General features: G+C 50.5%; 1 protein-coding gene across 1 annotated transcript; it reads right to left on the bottom strand.

The window, feature by feature from the left end:
* Positions 1 to 1,300: 1,300 nt before the first annotated feature.
* LOC136476881 (3-hydroxy-3-methylglutaryl-coenzyme A reductase) lies at positions 1,301 to 6,087 on the bottom strand. The gene is made up of 4 exons (XM_066474852.1): positions 4,882 to 6,087; positions 4,165 to 4,346; positions 2,815 to 3,161; positions 1,301 to 2,102 (listed from the first exon to the last, which is right to left on the bottom strand). The coding sequence occupies exons 1-4, from the start codon at positions 5,838 to 5,840 to the stop codon at positions 1,860 to 1,862; spliced, it is 1,731 nt and encodes a 576-aa protein (XP_066330949.1). The 5' UTR covers positions 5,841 to 6,087; the 3' UTR covers positions 1,301 to 1,859.
* Between the last annotated feature and the right edge of the window lie 7,521 nt (positions 6,088 to 13,608).

The raw sequence follows: 13,608 nt of genomic DNA, 5'->3' as shown, positions 1-13,608 counted from the left end.
CAACCCATCCCTGCGACATGTCATTCCAGGGAACTCATATTGTCCACAGTGACGGACGCGTGGTCACTATACTACCTACTCCCTGTACGGCTGCTGATCAGCACGTTGGTTCGCCGCGCCGCCCGCCAGGGCGGAGTGGGACATGACGACCCGCTGACAATGCCAGGGCATGGCATCATCGGCGAACAGGCGTCCAGCATGTAGCTGTCCCTATCACCACCTGTCGTGTCAGCGGGGCCGTACAAAGGAAAAGAAAGGTCCGATGACCCTGATGGACTCTCTCTCTTGTTCTCCTCTTTTCTCCTGCTGTAACACATGCTTTCCCTTAGTCTATAGGCCCCGTTCGGCTTACCTTAAAAGCCGGCTTGTTTGGCTTTTTTTAGCCGGAACAGTGTTTTTCTCTCACGACAATTCAGCTTCGGCTTGTTTTTCAGCCAATTTCAACCATGCGAACGTGATCATAAAAGGGAAAGCAGGACACCCCACTAAAAAGCATCGCACCGCATCAAATCAAGATCACTAGCATCGAACCTCGAACACATAGCCGAGCAACAAACGAGCTCTCGGTACCCATTCGTTCTTTCCACCAGAGACTTGGGATATATCCCTCTCACGCCCGTTTGTAATCCCTACTATAAACTTTTCAATACTAGTAACATGAGCAGTAACAACGAACTGGACATAGGGATATTTCGCCCAAACCAGTATAAACCTTGTGTCCTCTTAGCACACCATCTCAGCAAGACGTACAATATTAAAAAAATACTTACGGTGTTTACTCGAATATGCCAGCTCCAGTCCAGGCCATGTGGCATGCCGGTTCCGATCTGCCTGCCCAACATGCAGGTCACATGTCCGGCCCCTCCACTCCGATCGCCGAACCCATCAACCAAAGCTCGTCGCCCCTGATGACCGCCGCCCCCACAGACAAAGAATCTCGATTACTTTACACCGACGAGCAATGATAAATTGATAATGCCGACGACCACGACGACGATGCTGCCTGCGTCTGGCTCTGGTAGATCAATCGCTCGAGCCAGGACAAAAGCACAGGTGGCGAAACAAGAGGTTGCAGAGGCGTCTGCCTCTCCAGGACTCTGAATCCTGGGCGGTGATATCTCCAGCTTGTTCATCCCCATCTGGCCATCTGCATCCAACGAACCTGCCAGTTGGTGCACTGCACTGGCGGCTGGCAGCACATCATACGCATCGGCGCATCGCTTTACAGCCTCGCTCACAACACCGGGTTTCGACAGGGTTTGTTTGGTTAACGATAAGAGGAGGATCGAGCAAACAAAGCTGAGAAAAGAAAAGAAATAATTACAGTGCAGCAACACAGAGACCAGGTTCGCAAGCTGCTTCCTGAAGCAAAGAGGGAGAGAGATCTACCTCTACCAGGCATAACCAAGCCAGAGAGAGAGAGAGAGAGAGATGAAAAAGACAGGAGATATCTACCAGACTACCACGACCTACAACACTTTCTGCACCAAGGCGACTGCAAAGCTCTTATGAGCACAAAAGAAAAGAAAAAAAGAAACCAAAGGTTAGTTCGCTTCTCCAGCGTCAGCGCGCAGAGGACGACCGATTTGATGACTGGGTCGGACACCTGGACCGGCCAGCATCGGGGATCCAACAGGTCAAGCTCCTGAATAAGGACTCTCCCTGTTTCGAGCACAACTGCCTCTTGAGAGAGTGATGACCAGTACTGAACCTTTGCCCTGCTGCCCACACCCAAGTGTCCCACCGGCCGGCCACCTCTGCGCTTCCACTTCCACGGGGCACAAGAATTTATTCAACGCCATTTTCACAGTGTCCGGACCTGTCCATTTCCGCTGCAACAACCCAGGTCTCGGCACGGATCAAGGTAGGGCCTTGGACATGTCCTTGCTGGACCTGTTGTATTTCATGTGGCTCTTCACGAGCTGCCCGGCGGCCAGCGCAGACAGGAGGGAGAGCTCCCCGGCAAGGACCCCGCCGGCCACCACGGTGGCCAGGAGCCTCGCGTTCGATCCGGGGGAGTCCCGGTTTGCGCCTTTCACGCCCAGGAGGTCTAGGCAGGCGGACTGGGAAGCCAGCTGAGTCCCGCCGCCAACTGTGCCCACCTGCAATTCAGAAGTAATCGTCAGTGTTTGGCCTGGAATCATCGTTTTGTAATTATTGTTGATGATTTCATGGAACAGTTGGTTATGAGACCCCTTCAACCAAAAGGTATTAAACAAAAAATCTTAAAGAGCTCCGTAGTGGTATATGCCATCATGGTTAACAAAGACAAATCAGTAGAATTTTTATGTGCCTCATCAATCATAATAGAGGCCAAAAGCCTACTCATCAAGCCAGCAAATAGACGAGTGGAATAGGAAAACAAGAAGAAAAGATTCCTTTTTGTTGGGAATGGAAGAAAATGTTCCATTGGAGTCAAAACAGCTGTCGTGACGACAAAGAAATGCAGCCCAATGTAATGCGTTCATTATGTCATATTTGCAGAATAGACGACTGTGTTTGCCCTACCAGTGCACAATCAAAATACAACGCTAGTTTTGCGGAAGATCAGCATTCATTATGTCACCTTTTCTTTATTAATAAAGGAAGTTGGTAGATGGGATGATCAAAAGGAAATGATTCAAAGGTCAATTATTCATGGAAAAGGATGTGAAAGTTAAGTCCCAGCCCATTTGGGACCATGAGATACACGCAGAGCATTTGTTGCAAAACAAAATCAAAGTGGGACCAAACATACTGTAGGCAAAGCATATCACCAGCACCAAAACCTGGATACGTTGGCGCTTCAATACAAAAACGTGCATTGTTGCGTACCTCAATAGAAGGCATCGTGACAGATATGTGAAGATCTTTTCCGTCATTTATGGGTTCCAGCATTGTGATGCAGTGGGAGCTTTCGACGTTCTGTGCAGGATCCTGGCCAGTGGCGATGAAGATGGCCGTTACAATATTGCTCGCATGAGCATTGAAACCCCCAAGAGCTCCAGCGATAGCCGAGCCAGCAAGATTCTTGATTGTGTTCAGCTCAACTAGTGACTGCACATTTGTTTTTAGAACCTTTTTCACCACTTCCTCCTTGATTACAGCCTCGCAAACCACAGACTTTCCACGCCCTTCAATCCAATTCACAGCAGCTGGCTTCTTGTCAGAACAGAAGTTACCTGATTTAAAGAGTGAAAGATATTGGTTAGCCTGGGAACATTACAGGAGTATACGTACAAAGTATGTTGTAGGATCTTGCATCTACAATTATATAGTCATTTGACTCACAAAGTTATGCTGATGGAATCAATTATGACCAGGTCCAGGAAGAATCAGATATGACTGAAGACATTAATGGTACACGAAAGCTGCTAACTTGAGTAAACAAATATTTGTAGTGGGCAAGTGGCAAAAATACGCCATCTTGAAATATTGTTTCTTGTGATCTAACAAGATTATGCTGATGCAACCAGGTTTTTATAGTACAGTCAAATATTTCATGCATCTTGTTTTTGTAAAAGCACTGACGTTGCTGATTGTGTAAAAGAAGTACTTATGTTTCTGTTTGAAATCTTCTTTCTTATATACATAATTTTTTGAGTTTGTGTGCCTTCTCACAGTAAGTATTAGTCTAAGTCAGTATTGGTTTCTGTGCAGTATCTTTGTATTATAAAACACTGTGCGGTATCTTTGTCTGAAAAATAAAGCCGTTTTTTCTTTGCTTCCTGAAATCCTAATGCATAGCGAAGTGATGGAGTACTTAAACTTCATATACCATGCCACACTGGTTCACTGACCAACTAAATTTAAAGAGGTGCAGTTAGATTTAACAATCCAATGTTCAGCACCTTTTTGTCCTCAAGCTTCCCTCAATGATTCAATAGAATAAATAGTACTAGGTATTTATACTGCCAATAGGTCTTTCATACTTATTGTTCATTGAAGACTCCTTAGTATGGTCAGGATTCAAATAAGATAACACTTTGCAGACAAGTACAACAGCAAGCAATGAATTATTTTAGGGGGGAGGCTATGTGCCCTTTACCTTAAATGTGAAAACGAATTTAAGTTTTTTTTAGGATAGAAGAATGCGCTGAAAGTTCAGTACACTAAGCAGCCACTATGTGACTCAGTCAGGTGAGGCGATTCGACTTATCCCAAAAGCGCGAGAGAAAGGCGAACCTGATATGCTAATGACATCCATGTCAGGGAAGTCGTCCTGAAGGAAATCCAGCACATTCTGCACGCCCTTTGACACCATGTTCATCCCCATGGCGTCCCCTGTGCTGCAGCTGAATCTCATGTACAGGTTCCTCCCTGCCATGGCGCACCGCACCCCCTGCAGCCTCGCGAACCTGCTCGACCTGCTCACATTTGATGGTGTTCCCAAACAAGTCAGCAAGCGTGTCATGCTCAATCATCCTACACAATGATTTCAAAGCCTTGCAGGAGAAGTAATGGATGAAAGGAAAAAATGGTTTTGATTGCTTAATGATTTGATTAAGACAGGCGTCTTGTACTAGTACTACTATGGAGACGTATCGTGGAGTTTGTGCCGCGTGTTAACCTCAACATGGTGTCATTTGTCTCATCCTAGATGTGCACGAGTCGGATTGAGGGCTGGCAGGGCTCCGGCCGGCCCCGGCTCCGGCACTGTAGCATGGTGTCGGCCGCCCAATACGAGCTTCTCCGGCTCCGGCTGTCGGCGTGAGCGTCTGTGAGAGAGGAAAACGAGCTTCTCCGGCTCCGGCTGTCGGCGTGAGCGTCTGTGAGCCCTGAACCTCAACATGGTTCGTTTGGATGGGGATCGTGGAATTTGTGCCGCGTGTTAACCTCAACATGTTAAGCATCTACGGATACGGAATGCTATCAAGATTTTTGTCGCAAAATTCAATTCACCTGTTGAAGACCATGGAGAGCGTGTCAAAATTAGCAGGGTCCTCGAGGAATGCCTTGAGCTCGGCTGCGCGGCGCGCGGTGGGGAAGCGGGCGACGGGGGCGCGCGTCATCCCGTCCCGCAGCACAACGCTGGTGGCGCCGCCCGACTCGGCGATGGCCTTGCAGCCTCGGTTGGTACTGGCGACGAGGCAGCCCTCGGTGGTGGCCATGGGCACGTAGAACCTCTGGCCGTCGAGCAGGAGCGGGCCCGCGATGCCCACGGGCAGCTGCACGTACCCGACCGGTAGCTCGCAGCACTGGCCGAGGATGGAGGCGTAGTCGAAGCCGTCGAGCGGGAGGCCGTCGATATCCCTCCCCGTGATCCGCCGCACGGCCTCGCGCCGGATGCCGGCGGCGCGGCGGCAGTCGCCGAGCCTGGTCTCGAGCACGTAGGACGGGATCTTCCCGGCGACGACCGAGGCGACGATCTCCTCGTCCTCCTCCGGCATTTTCTCGAGCGCCGCGGCGGCGGCGGTGCTCCCGAGCAGCGCGCACGGGGCCGGCGCCTGCGCCTGCTGCCGGGAAGAGGGCGGCGCCGCGGCGGCGGGAGCTCCGGACGAGCCGACCAGGAAGTCCTCGTCGTCGTCGCTGGACGAGACGATGGACTGGACGAAGGCGATGCCGAAGAAGCTGAGCAGGTAGATGAGCGAGGCGATGAGGCCGAATATGGCGAGCATCTCGGCGAGCCCGACGACGTGGAGCGGCGTGGAGGAGCGGATCTTCTCGCGCCACCGGCGCATGAGGTACGCCAGCGACGCCGCGAACAGCGCCGAGAAGATGAGGTTGGTGTGCCGTAACGGCAGCGGCAGCGCGTCCCCGGCCTGCACCCTCGCCGCCGCCGCCCGGTGCGGCGGCGGGTGCCGGTGCCGGGCCGCCGCCGCCGAACCCTGCCCCACCACTCCACGGCCGCGCACTTCCATGGCCGGCTCCGGCGCACGAGCGCGGTCACTCCGCGGTCAACGAGTCAAGACCGACGTCGTGACGGGCAGTGAGTGGCCGCGAGCTCTGTCGCCCCCACCAAAGGTGTATGGGGGGCTATGGCCGGCCGCGCCGCGAGCCGCGAGGAGGTGGGGAGGAGACCGGCGGTGGAGCGGCTGTCTCGGGGTGACCCTCCTCCACTCCTCGGGACGCGGGCGGCCACGGGGATGCCGGCCGGCAGCGGCCGGCGCGGGCCTTTAATAGCGGCGGAGCGTGAGCGGAGCGGACTGGCAGGCAGCCCACGACGTCCGGTGCGCTTACCGCACGCAGACGGGCCCACGAGGCCGCGAGCGCACGAGCTGGCCACCAGGGCGGGCCCACGGTGCCGCGCCGAGAGCAGCCTCGAGCGAGCCGGCTTGGCCGCGTGGGCCGCTTCGGCCTTTTGCTGCGCTTGCCTAGCATTTCGCTCGTGGAATCGTGTGGAGGGAGATCGCATCGTCCAAACGCATTCGTTTACTTATTTGAAAAAAACATCAGCTTATGCTAGGATAAGCTACGACTGAAAATATTATTAGCTGATATATTACAAGAAAAAAATATTATTCGTTGGCTATAAAAATACGGCTTATAAGCCAAACGAATAGGACGATGATTACAGAGCAGATAGTGCTTTATTATTACTAGGCCATTTTTTTACTGTACTGTACAGCACCGCTGTTCGGAAAAGTCGTCTCCGTACTCCTGCGTAGCTGCTGGCGTTTTGCTTGTCACTAGCTGCGCTGGCTGGATTGCTCTCCTGGTGCAGCTGCCGCCGCCGTGCGGCTGGAGCCACAGCCACTAGTCCACTACGGCGTACTCGTAACACCCTTTATAAAACTTTTTAAACAATAACCTTTGTCGGGGAGAGTTTCCCCGCCTGGATTATTTGAAGAGGAGAAACGATAGAGTTTGTTATAACACAGGGCGATGTCGTCCGCCTAAGTTTGGGGTTACACAAGAGCGAAGAAAAAAAAAACGTCATTGGCGCAAACCGGGGATCATGGAGGCTGAGGCAAACCTCCCCTCCCAGACTGATCCATTACTTGCGTCCCAAAGCCGCCACAGAATTGTTAGAAGAATAGACGGCTAGGTTGCAGGATCTTTATATATTTATCTACTTGTTTAAGATAATCTATAGATTAGTCTAATAACTTGCAAACAATTCAAATATGTACAACCATTGGCGGATCCAGGGGGGCTGCAGCCCCCCCCCCCCCCCCCCCCCCCCCCCCCCCCCCCGCGTGAGAGTGATTTTGCTTTGTATTTACTGTAGAAAAAACGTAATTTCATCATTAATCTTCGACATTTGTTCTAAATCTCTATTGATTAGCCCCCCCTAAGGTGCTCATCCTGGCTCCGCCACTGTGTACAACAACTTAGCAAGCACATATATAGTCGTAAATGCTTTTGCTTTGCATAATATGTGTTAGTTGCTCGAGATCGTAAGGATGGTGGTGGGCAAGTTAAACTCTTGGTTATCTTAGCACAATGAACTAGTGGTGCACAAGTTATACTTATCTAGATAACAAGCAGTGAGAACAATTTGTTGCTCTGTTAGACACATATCCATCTTTCCTACATATCTTCTTTACCCAATCGGGTCATCATCAAGATCAAGGGATGGTAGCCAGACAATACGCCGCGCGTTCGGCTGGGCTGGCTGGCCAGCCCCCTCACATAGATATTATTCATATGAATCAGCCAGCAGTACTTCTTTCTCACATAAACAAATCAGCAACGATACGAACCAGCCAACCGAACAGAATGACGAAAGATGGAGTGACGAGACCTCACATAGACCATGCGTGTGGTCTCTTTCGACATGGCTGCCGGCTATGAACAACCGAAGATGATAGCGCTAAGCACTTCAAAGACCAGTACTGCCTGCGGTAGACAATAGGATTTTATTGAAGAACCATACTAGACTCCCCCCGAGGGGGACAACAACTAGTCTATCATGCGTTCGGCTTGCTGAATCTTAACTGAAAAATACTGTCCTTGCTGAAATATTATGAGAGAAAAACACTGTTTTGGTTAAAAAAAACCAAACAAGTCGGATATGGGGTAAACCAAACGAAGCCTAAGGGCAATTTTTGGGTCCTACATTTTAAACCTGTCGTTCGGGAGGGTATGGCCACACCCGCGCTTGCCCATATCCACACCCATGTCTGACGTACCCGCAGGTTCCTCTCCCCACTTTTGCTCATACCCGTTTATCCATATTCATTGGATAATTGAGTATTCAAAATACTTTAATCAAGATATTGGTATAGTCAAAGTTTACAGGCAGAGGAGAAATTGGGAGGTTCCAATCTGCAGTAAAATGCACAAGAGGGAAATCTCCGGTAACATCTAACAATCGACTCTTCAAAACGAACAGGGATTTTGAGGAGGAAAAAGAAAACAAGATGGATCGGAGAAGAGGAAGGAGGAACAAGTCAAGGCTCTCACGGATTGCGCAAGGATCTGTTCCATGATGAGCTGCGACGTGGCTGCGGACGCAAAGGAGAAGGAGCTCCCGGACGCGGCGGCACCCCTGCACACGACGGCCCCGTCGTCGAGCTCGCACGCGGCGTCCTCCGCGATGGGGCTGGCCGCGAGCGCGGCCGGCGGCGGCGTTGGCGGCGGGGGCGCGAACGCGTGCCCCGACGCGCTCCAGGGGCGGGTGAGGAACTCGAGCGGGTCGAAGTTGCCCAGCTGAACACCGCCGCGCCGGGACTGGGAGCCGCCACCGACGAGCACCGGGACTGGGAGCGACGAAGATGGATGAACCAGGAATAGCCTCCCCGTACCCGCATCTCATCGGGTATTACCCATACCCGAGCGGGTACACAATTTTCTACCCATACCCTACCCGTTTCTGGTGGGTATGGATTTGGATAGCGGGCATGAATATCCGGCGACAGGCTACATGCCATAGAGCATCCTTAAAGCCAAACACAGTTAAAACCAAATCATTGTTCATATTGAACATTACCCGTTCAAACAAGGCTTCAAAACCATACTACGCTTCGCAACATCACGTTGCGACTGTGCAGCGCCGCCCATGCTGTTCCTACATTCCTGCTAATATTTCTCGTTTAATTTGCTCTCAGATCTTAAATGTTTGACTCAATTTTATTATAATTTGTGATTGAAGAAACAAAGCTTTTTGATATTTTTTCTTCCAAGATCCTATTTTAATTGATCCGCTCGCTCTTCGTCGATTCCCACTTACCTGCGTTATTGGATCTTCGGATGTTTTAACATCCGCATCCATGACCGGCCCGATATATACTCGGCGGTCGGCTCAGCACACGTGCGTGTGGTAGCACGTCTTTTCCCTCTTTCAAACTTCGCAGCAAGAGTGCAAAAGTCTTTGATTTTTCTTTTGAGAGTGCATAAGAATTTCATGGGGATCACGTTACTCATGGGATTATATATACTCGCTCCATCCTAAAATAAGTAAAGGGTTAGGTTTTCTAATTTAAACTATTTCGAGTTTGACCAAATTTATAAAAAAATACTAATGTTTATAAAACCAAATAAACATTATTAGATTCATCATGAATTATTTTCATATTTGTCGCATATCGTTATTAGGGATACCCAAAGCAATGAGGTTAGTGCCCATACTGACTTTCCCGGATGGCTTGAGACGTATTAAAAGGTCTCGAGCGACCCCAAGGTCGCGGGCTCCGTCTCACCCAAGGTCGCGGGTTCCGTCTCGCCCGACTCTCGGGTGTGGGCTCTGTCTCGCCCGACCCCTCGGGTACGGGCTCCGTCTCGCCAAAGGTCGTAGGTTCCGTCTCCGTCCCGCCCAAGGTCACGGGTTCAGTCTCACCCGACCCCTCGGGTGCGGGTTCCGTCTCGCGCCGACCCCTCGGGTGCGAGCTCCGTCTCGTCCGACTCCGAGGACGCGGGCTCCGTCTCACCTGATCCCTCGGGTACGGACTCTGTCTCGTCCGACCCTAAGGCCGCGGACTCCGTCTCGCCCGACCCAAAGGCCGCGGGCTCCGACTCGCCCGACCTCTTGGGTTTGTGCTCCGTCTCGCCCGACCCCAAGGACGCGGGTTCCGTCTCGTATGACGGGGACCCATACCATCGCCAACCACTCCAGGTCTAAGCGTATGGACCTGGGTCAAAACTCTGACACCAGGAAAAAGAGACTGGCACGCCTCGATGTAACTCGTGGCTATGACGGGCCATACCTGGCGATTCACATCAAGAACAGTGTCGAGCGTGCTGGTACTGTTCTGTCTAACCCTCGTACGAACGTTGACAGACGTGTCAATTCACCACGACGTCCGCGTGGGACGGAGTGAAACGCCATGATCGGCAGATGACGCATGCGCATGGTTCTAGTGACAAACAGGGCCACGACGTGGAGCCATCCCTGTTGACATCTACAGGATCGGTGGGACCCTCATGAAGGAGAAGAATGATCCGGCGACCTTAGAAGCCTTCTTCTCTCTCTTCGCTCTCTCTCTCTTCTCTCTCGTTCTTCTCCTTTTCCTTCATCGTAACCCGTGCTTTTCCTTCACCTATAAAAGGAAAAGCAGGGCACCCCTACGGGGGATCGGACGACGAACAAATCAGAACACAAGAGCACGACACGAGCACACGGCTGAGCGGCAATCGAGCTATCAGCACCCGTTCACTCCTTCTACTAGAGACTTGAGATTCTTTCCCTCTCTCGCCTGTTTATAACCCCTACTGCAAACCAAGTGACGATAACACGAGCAGCAGGGGACTGGACGTATGGGACGTTCCGCCCGAACCAGTATAAACCCTTGTGTCCTCCGAGCACACCATCCGAGCCAGATGCGTAAATACAAATTTAATCCTCGGTGGTCTGGAAACACCGACAATTTTCTACCTATTTGGTGTCATATATATTGATGTTCTTTCCTATAAATTTGGTTAAGCTTGAAATGGTTTGATTTAGGATAAACCTAAAACATTACTTATTTTGATATGGATGGATTATTAGTTATGGGCATAGGCTTATATATTGATTTAAATGACAAAAAAAATCCAAGCCCAACTAAATGTCTAAATCCAACGCTAGCAGTTGAGCTTCGTGTGTGCACACCATTATGACGTACGTGGAAGTACTGTACGTGGACGTTTCACGTCATTATTACACTATGCATTTCGTGGTCAAGGATGTCCATCGTCATGCGTGCGTGGCGTGGCGTGTGTGGGTGTTGGCACTAGGAACACGTGGTGTCTGGTCTGGTACGCGTGTGTGTCCATTTCCGTCACACACTCACACGCATGTTTTCTGCATGCTCCACGTACGGACATCCATCCGATCAGCACTGAAAAAAGCTAGCCTGTACGTGTATGTGTATCCACTGGCATCCATCCGATCCGATTAGTCTCTTATTTCTAGTGGAACGGTTTGAAGAATCCATGCTAAAGTGTAGTACGTACGTACGTACGTGGATTTTGATTTGCTGTTAATGCTTGGATATAATTACACGTCAGCTAGCGCACGAAATAGCTAATTTGAGCCTTAGGGCTTGTTTGAATGCACTCGTATTCGTCTCAATTCATATGTGTTGGAGTGGAACTTAAATTATTTTTGACCCCAATCCACTACAACACACATGAATTGAGGCGGATACGAGTACATCAAAATAAGGCCTTAGATTTTTTTTGGCAACAAAATAAGGCCTTAGTTAGGAGCCGGGACTCGGATCATTCACGTCTTTGCGTATAAAAACAATTTTTAATACAAATGATTTTATTTTTCAAAGATGATATTTTTATCTAACTTATACATAAACGATTTGAAGAGACAAAAAATTACAAAAGTCACTCAATAATGCATCCGCCTTACAAAATGAATTTACATTTGCACGCCTATCAATGAATCTATTTTTTAGGGATCTTCTTACGCCCATAGAAAAAAATGACCACCACACGTAACTCCGAGGCCTAAGCCGCTGCTCTCTATCTCGGCCACTCGTTCAGCCGCCCCTCCTCAGTCTCAGAAGACGTCTCTCTTGCGCGCCTGCCCTCTACAGTCACCCCTCTATCCCTCTCTGGCTCCCTCCTTCCCTCTCTCTATACCCCCTCTTTCCTTCTACGACCGCCCCCTTCCTCCCTCTCAGGCTTGGGTAACCCCTCACATAGCGATGTCACTAGGGTTAGGGCTGCGAGTCCCCAACCAGAGATGCAGTAGTGGTGGAGCATCGATAATATTGGTGGAGTGCCGATAATAGAGGTGCTATGGTGGAGCTCTGACGATGGAGAGGATAAGGCAGGTCTGGTGAGCTTGACCGAATCTAACGAGGAGGGGTGAGCATGGCCAATGTAACGATGCCTTAAGCCATCAACCTCTCTGCATCTCCTCTGTCGTTGATCCAAGGAGAGGGATGGGGGACCAGGTGGTGAAGAATTTGGGGAGAGGGTGAAGCACGGCTTGGGTTCTTGCTGTCGCAAATGGTGGAGAAGCACAAGTTAGTCTTGGTACATGATCAGCTTGATTATAAGCTCCTTGATTTGACTCGGCTCTCGGGTGACGATCAATTCAATTTGATACGCGTTCAGTTCCGGCGCTTCTAGGGCGCATGGCATCGGTGCACTGCTGCAGGCTGCTGGCCTTTCTACTGCGCCCACACGCACGCTCTCGACGGTCCATACGGCCTAATGTCTTAGTAATGACCTTCTCAAGGCATGCTTACCCATCTCTCATTTCTAGGGTTTCTTGTGTGCAGGCAACAGGAACAGATGGACCTATCGAGCTTGGCTAAAGCAGGCATGGAAAGACATGCTTCTTTTGCGCCTCCATGAAAGTGCAAGCTAGTGGTGTCGGTGGTGCCAAGCACCATACGTGGGCTGAGGTGGTAGTGGCAGATGTGTTTTCTTAATTCATTTTTAGAGGCTGTTGGCATAACATAGCTATCTCCGAAAATTTATTTTCTCATACAAGGATCATTTCAGAGCCGGGGAGCCAGCCCTCTACCAATAGCGGTTGACCCCTCATCCCAGAGTTCGTTATTAATTTGTAAAAATCTTACGTAGGCCATTAGGTGGTTCCACTACAAGTGACGACAGCCGGCTGGAACGAATCCAAGACGCATCACCTCGATCGCAACGACGATGGAGGATGGGTGGTCCGTCCGCGTCATCGTTTTAAGCGCGGCTGTGGCGGGCGATGACATACAGCATGACGTCTGTGTCGTCTTACCCAGCTGCCTCGCTCGTTCTAGCTAGTTCACCATGACGTCCGCGCGGGACGGAGTGAAACGCCATGATCGGCAGATGACGCATGCGCATGGTTTCAGTGACAAATAGGGCCACGACATGGAGCCATCCCTATTGACATCTACAGGATCGGTGGGACCCACATGAAGGAGAAGAATGACCCGGCGACCCTAGAAGCTATGGCAGAACCGCCTGAAATAGCACACTTACGGAGGCGCTCGTCTTCCACCAGACACTAAGCACCCCGAAAGCAAGCTACAGCGGGCGGTATCCATCGGGCACACCCCAAGGGAGAACCCGAAAGATCCACATTTTTCCCAAGGATCCAATAATGAGAACGAGTTACAATAATTATCCATTTCATACATCAAAGTTTCTTAAAAGTATATTATTATAATACCAAATATCAGAGTGCGGAATGATAACAGCGGAATTTAAAAATAACATCTAGCGGTAAGCGGCGAGGATTTCATCTAAGCCCACCAGAAGGATCCTCCACACAAAGGTACTCTTCAAGCATCACCTGCAACAGGG

The sequence above is a fragment of the Miscanthus floridulus genome, chromosome 8 (assembly GCF_019320115.1).
Source record: "Miscanthus floridulus cultivar M001 chromosome 8, ASM1932011v1, whole genome shotgun sequence".
In the NCBI taxonomy this organism is placed as follows: Eukaryota; Viridiplantae; Streptophyta; class Magnoliopsida; order Poales; family Poaceae; genus Miscanthus; species Miscanthus floridulus.
Note: the sequence above shows the minus strand (reverse complement) of the source record. Positions and strands in the feature narration are given on the sequence as shown.

Excerpts from the sequence above, each read along its gene's own strand:
- LOC136476881 (XM_066474852.1), bottom strand. The coding sequence starts at position 5,840 with ATGGAAGTGCGCGGCCGTGGAGTGGTGGGGCAGGGTTCGGCGGCGGCG. Across the intron at positions 3,162-4,164 it reads GGATGTCATTAGCATATCAG|GTAACTTCTGTTCTGACAAG; the intron begins GTTCGCCTTTCT and ends TCTTTAAATCAG. Across the intron at positions 2,103-2,814 it reads TCACGATGCCTTCTATTGAG|GTGGGCACAGTTGGCGGCGG; the intron begins GTACGCAACAAT and ends TCTGAATTGCAG.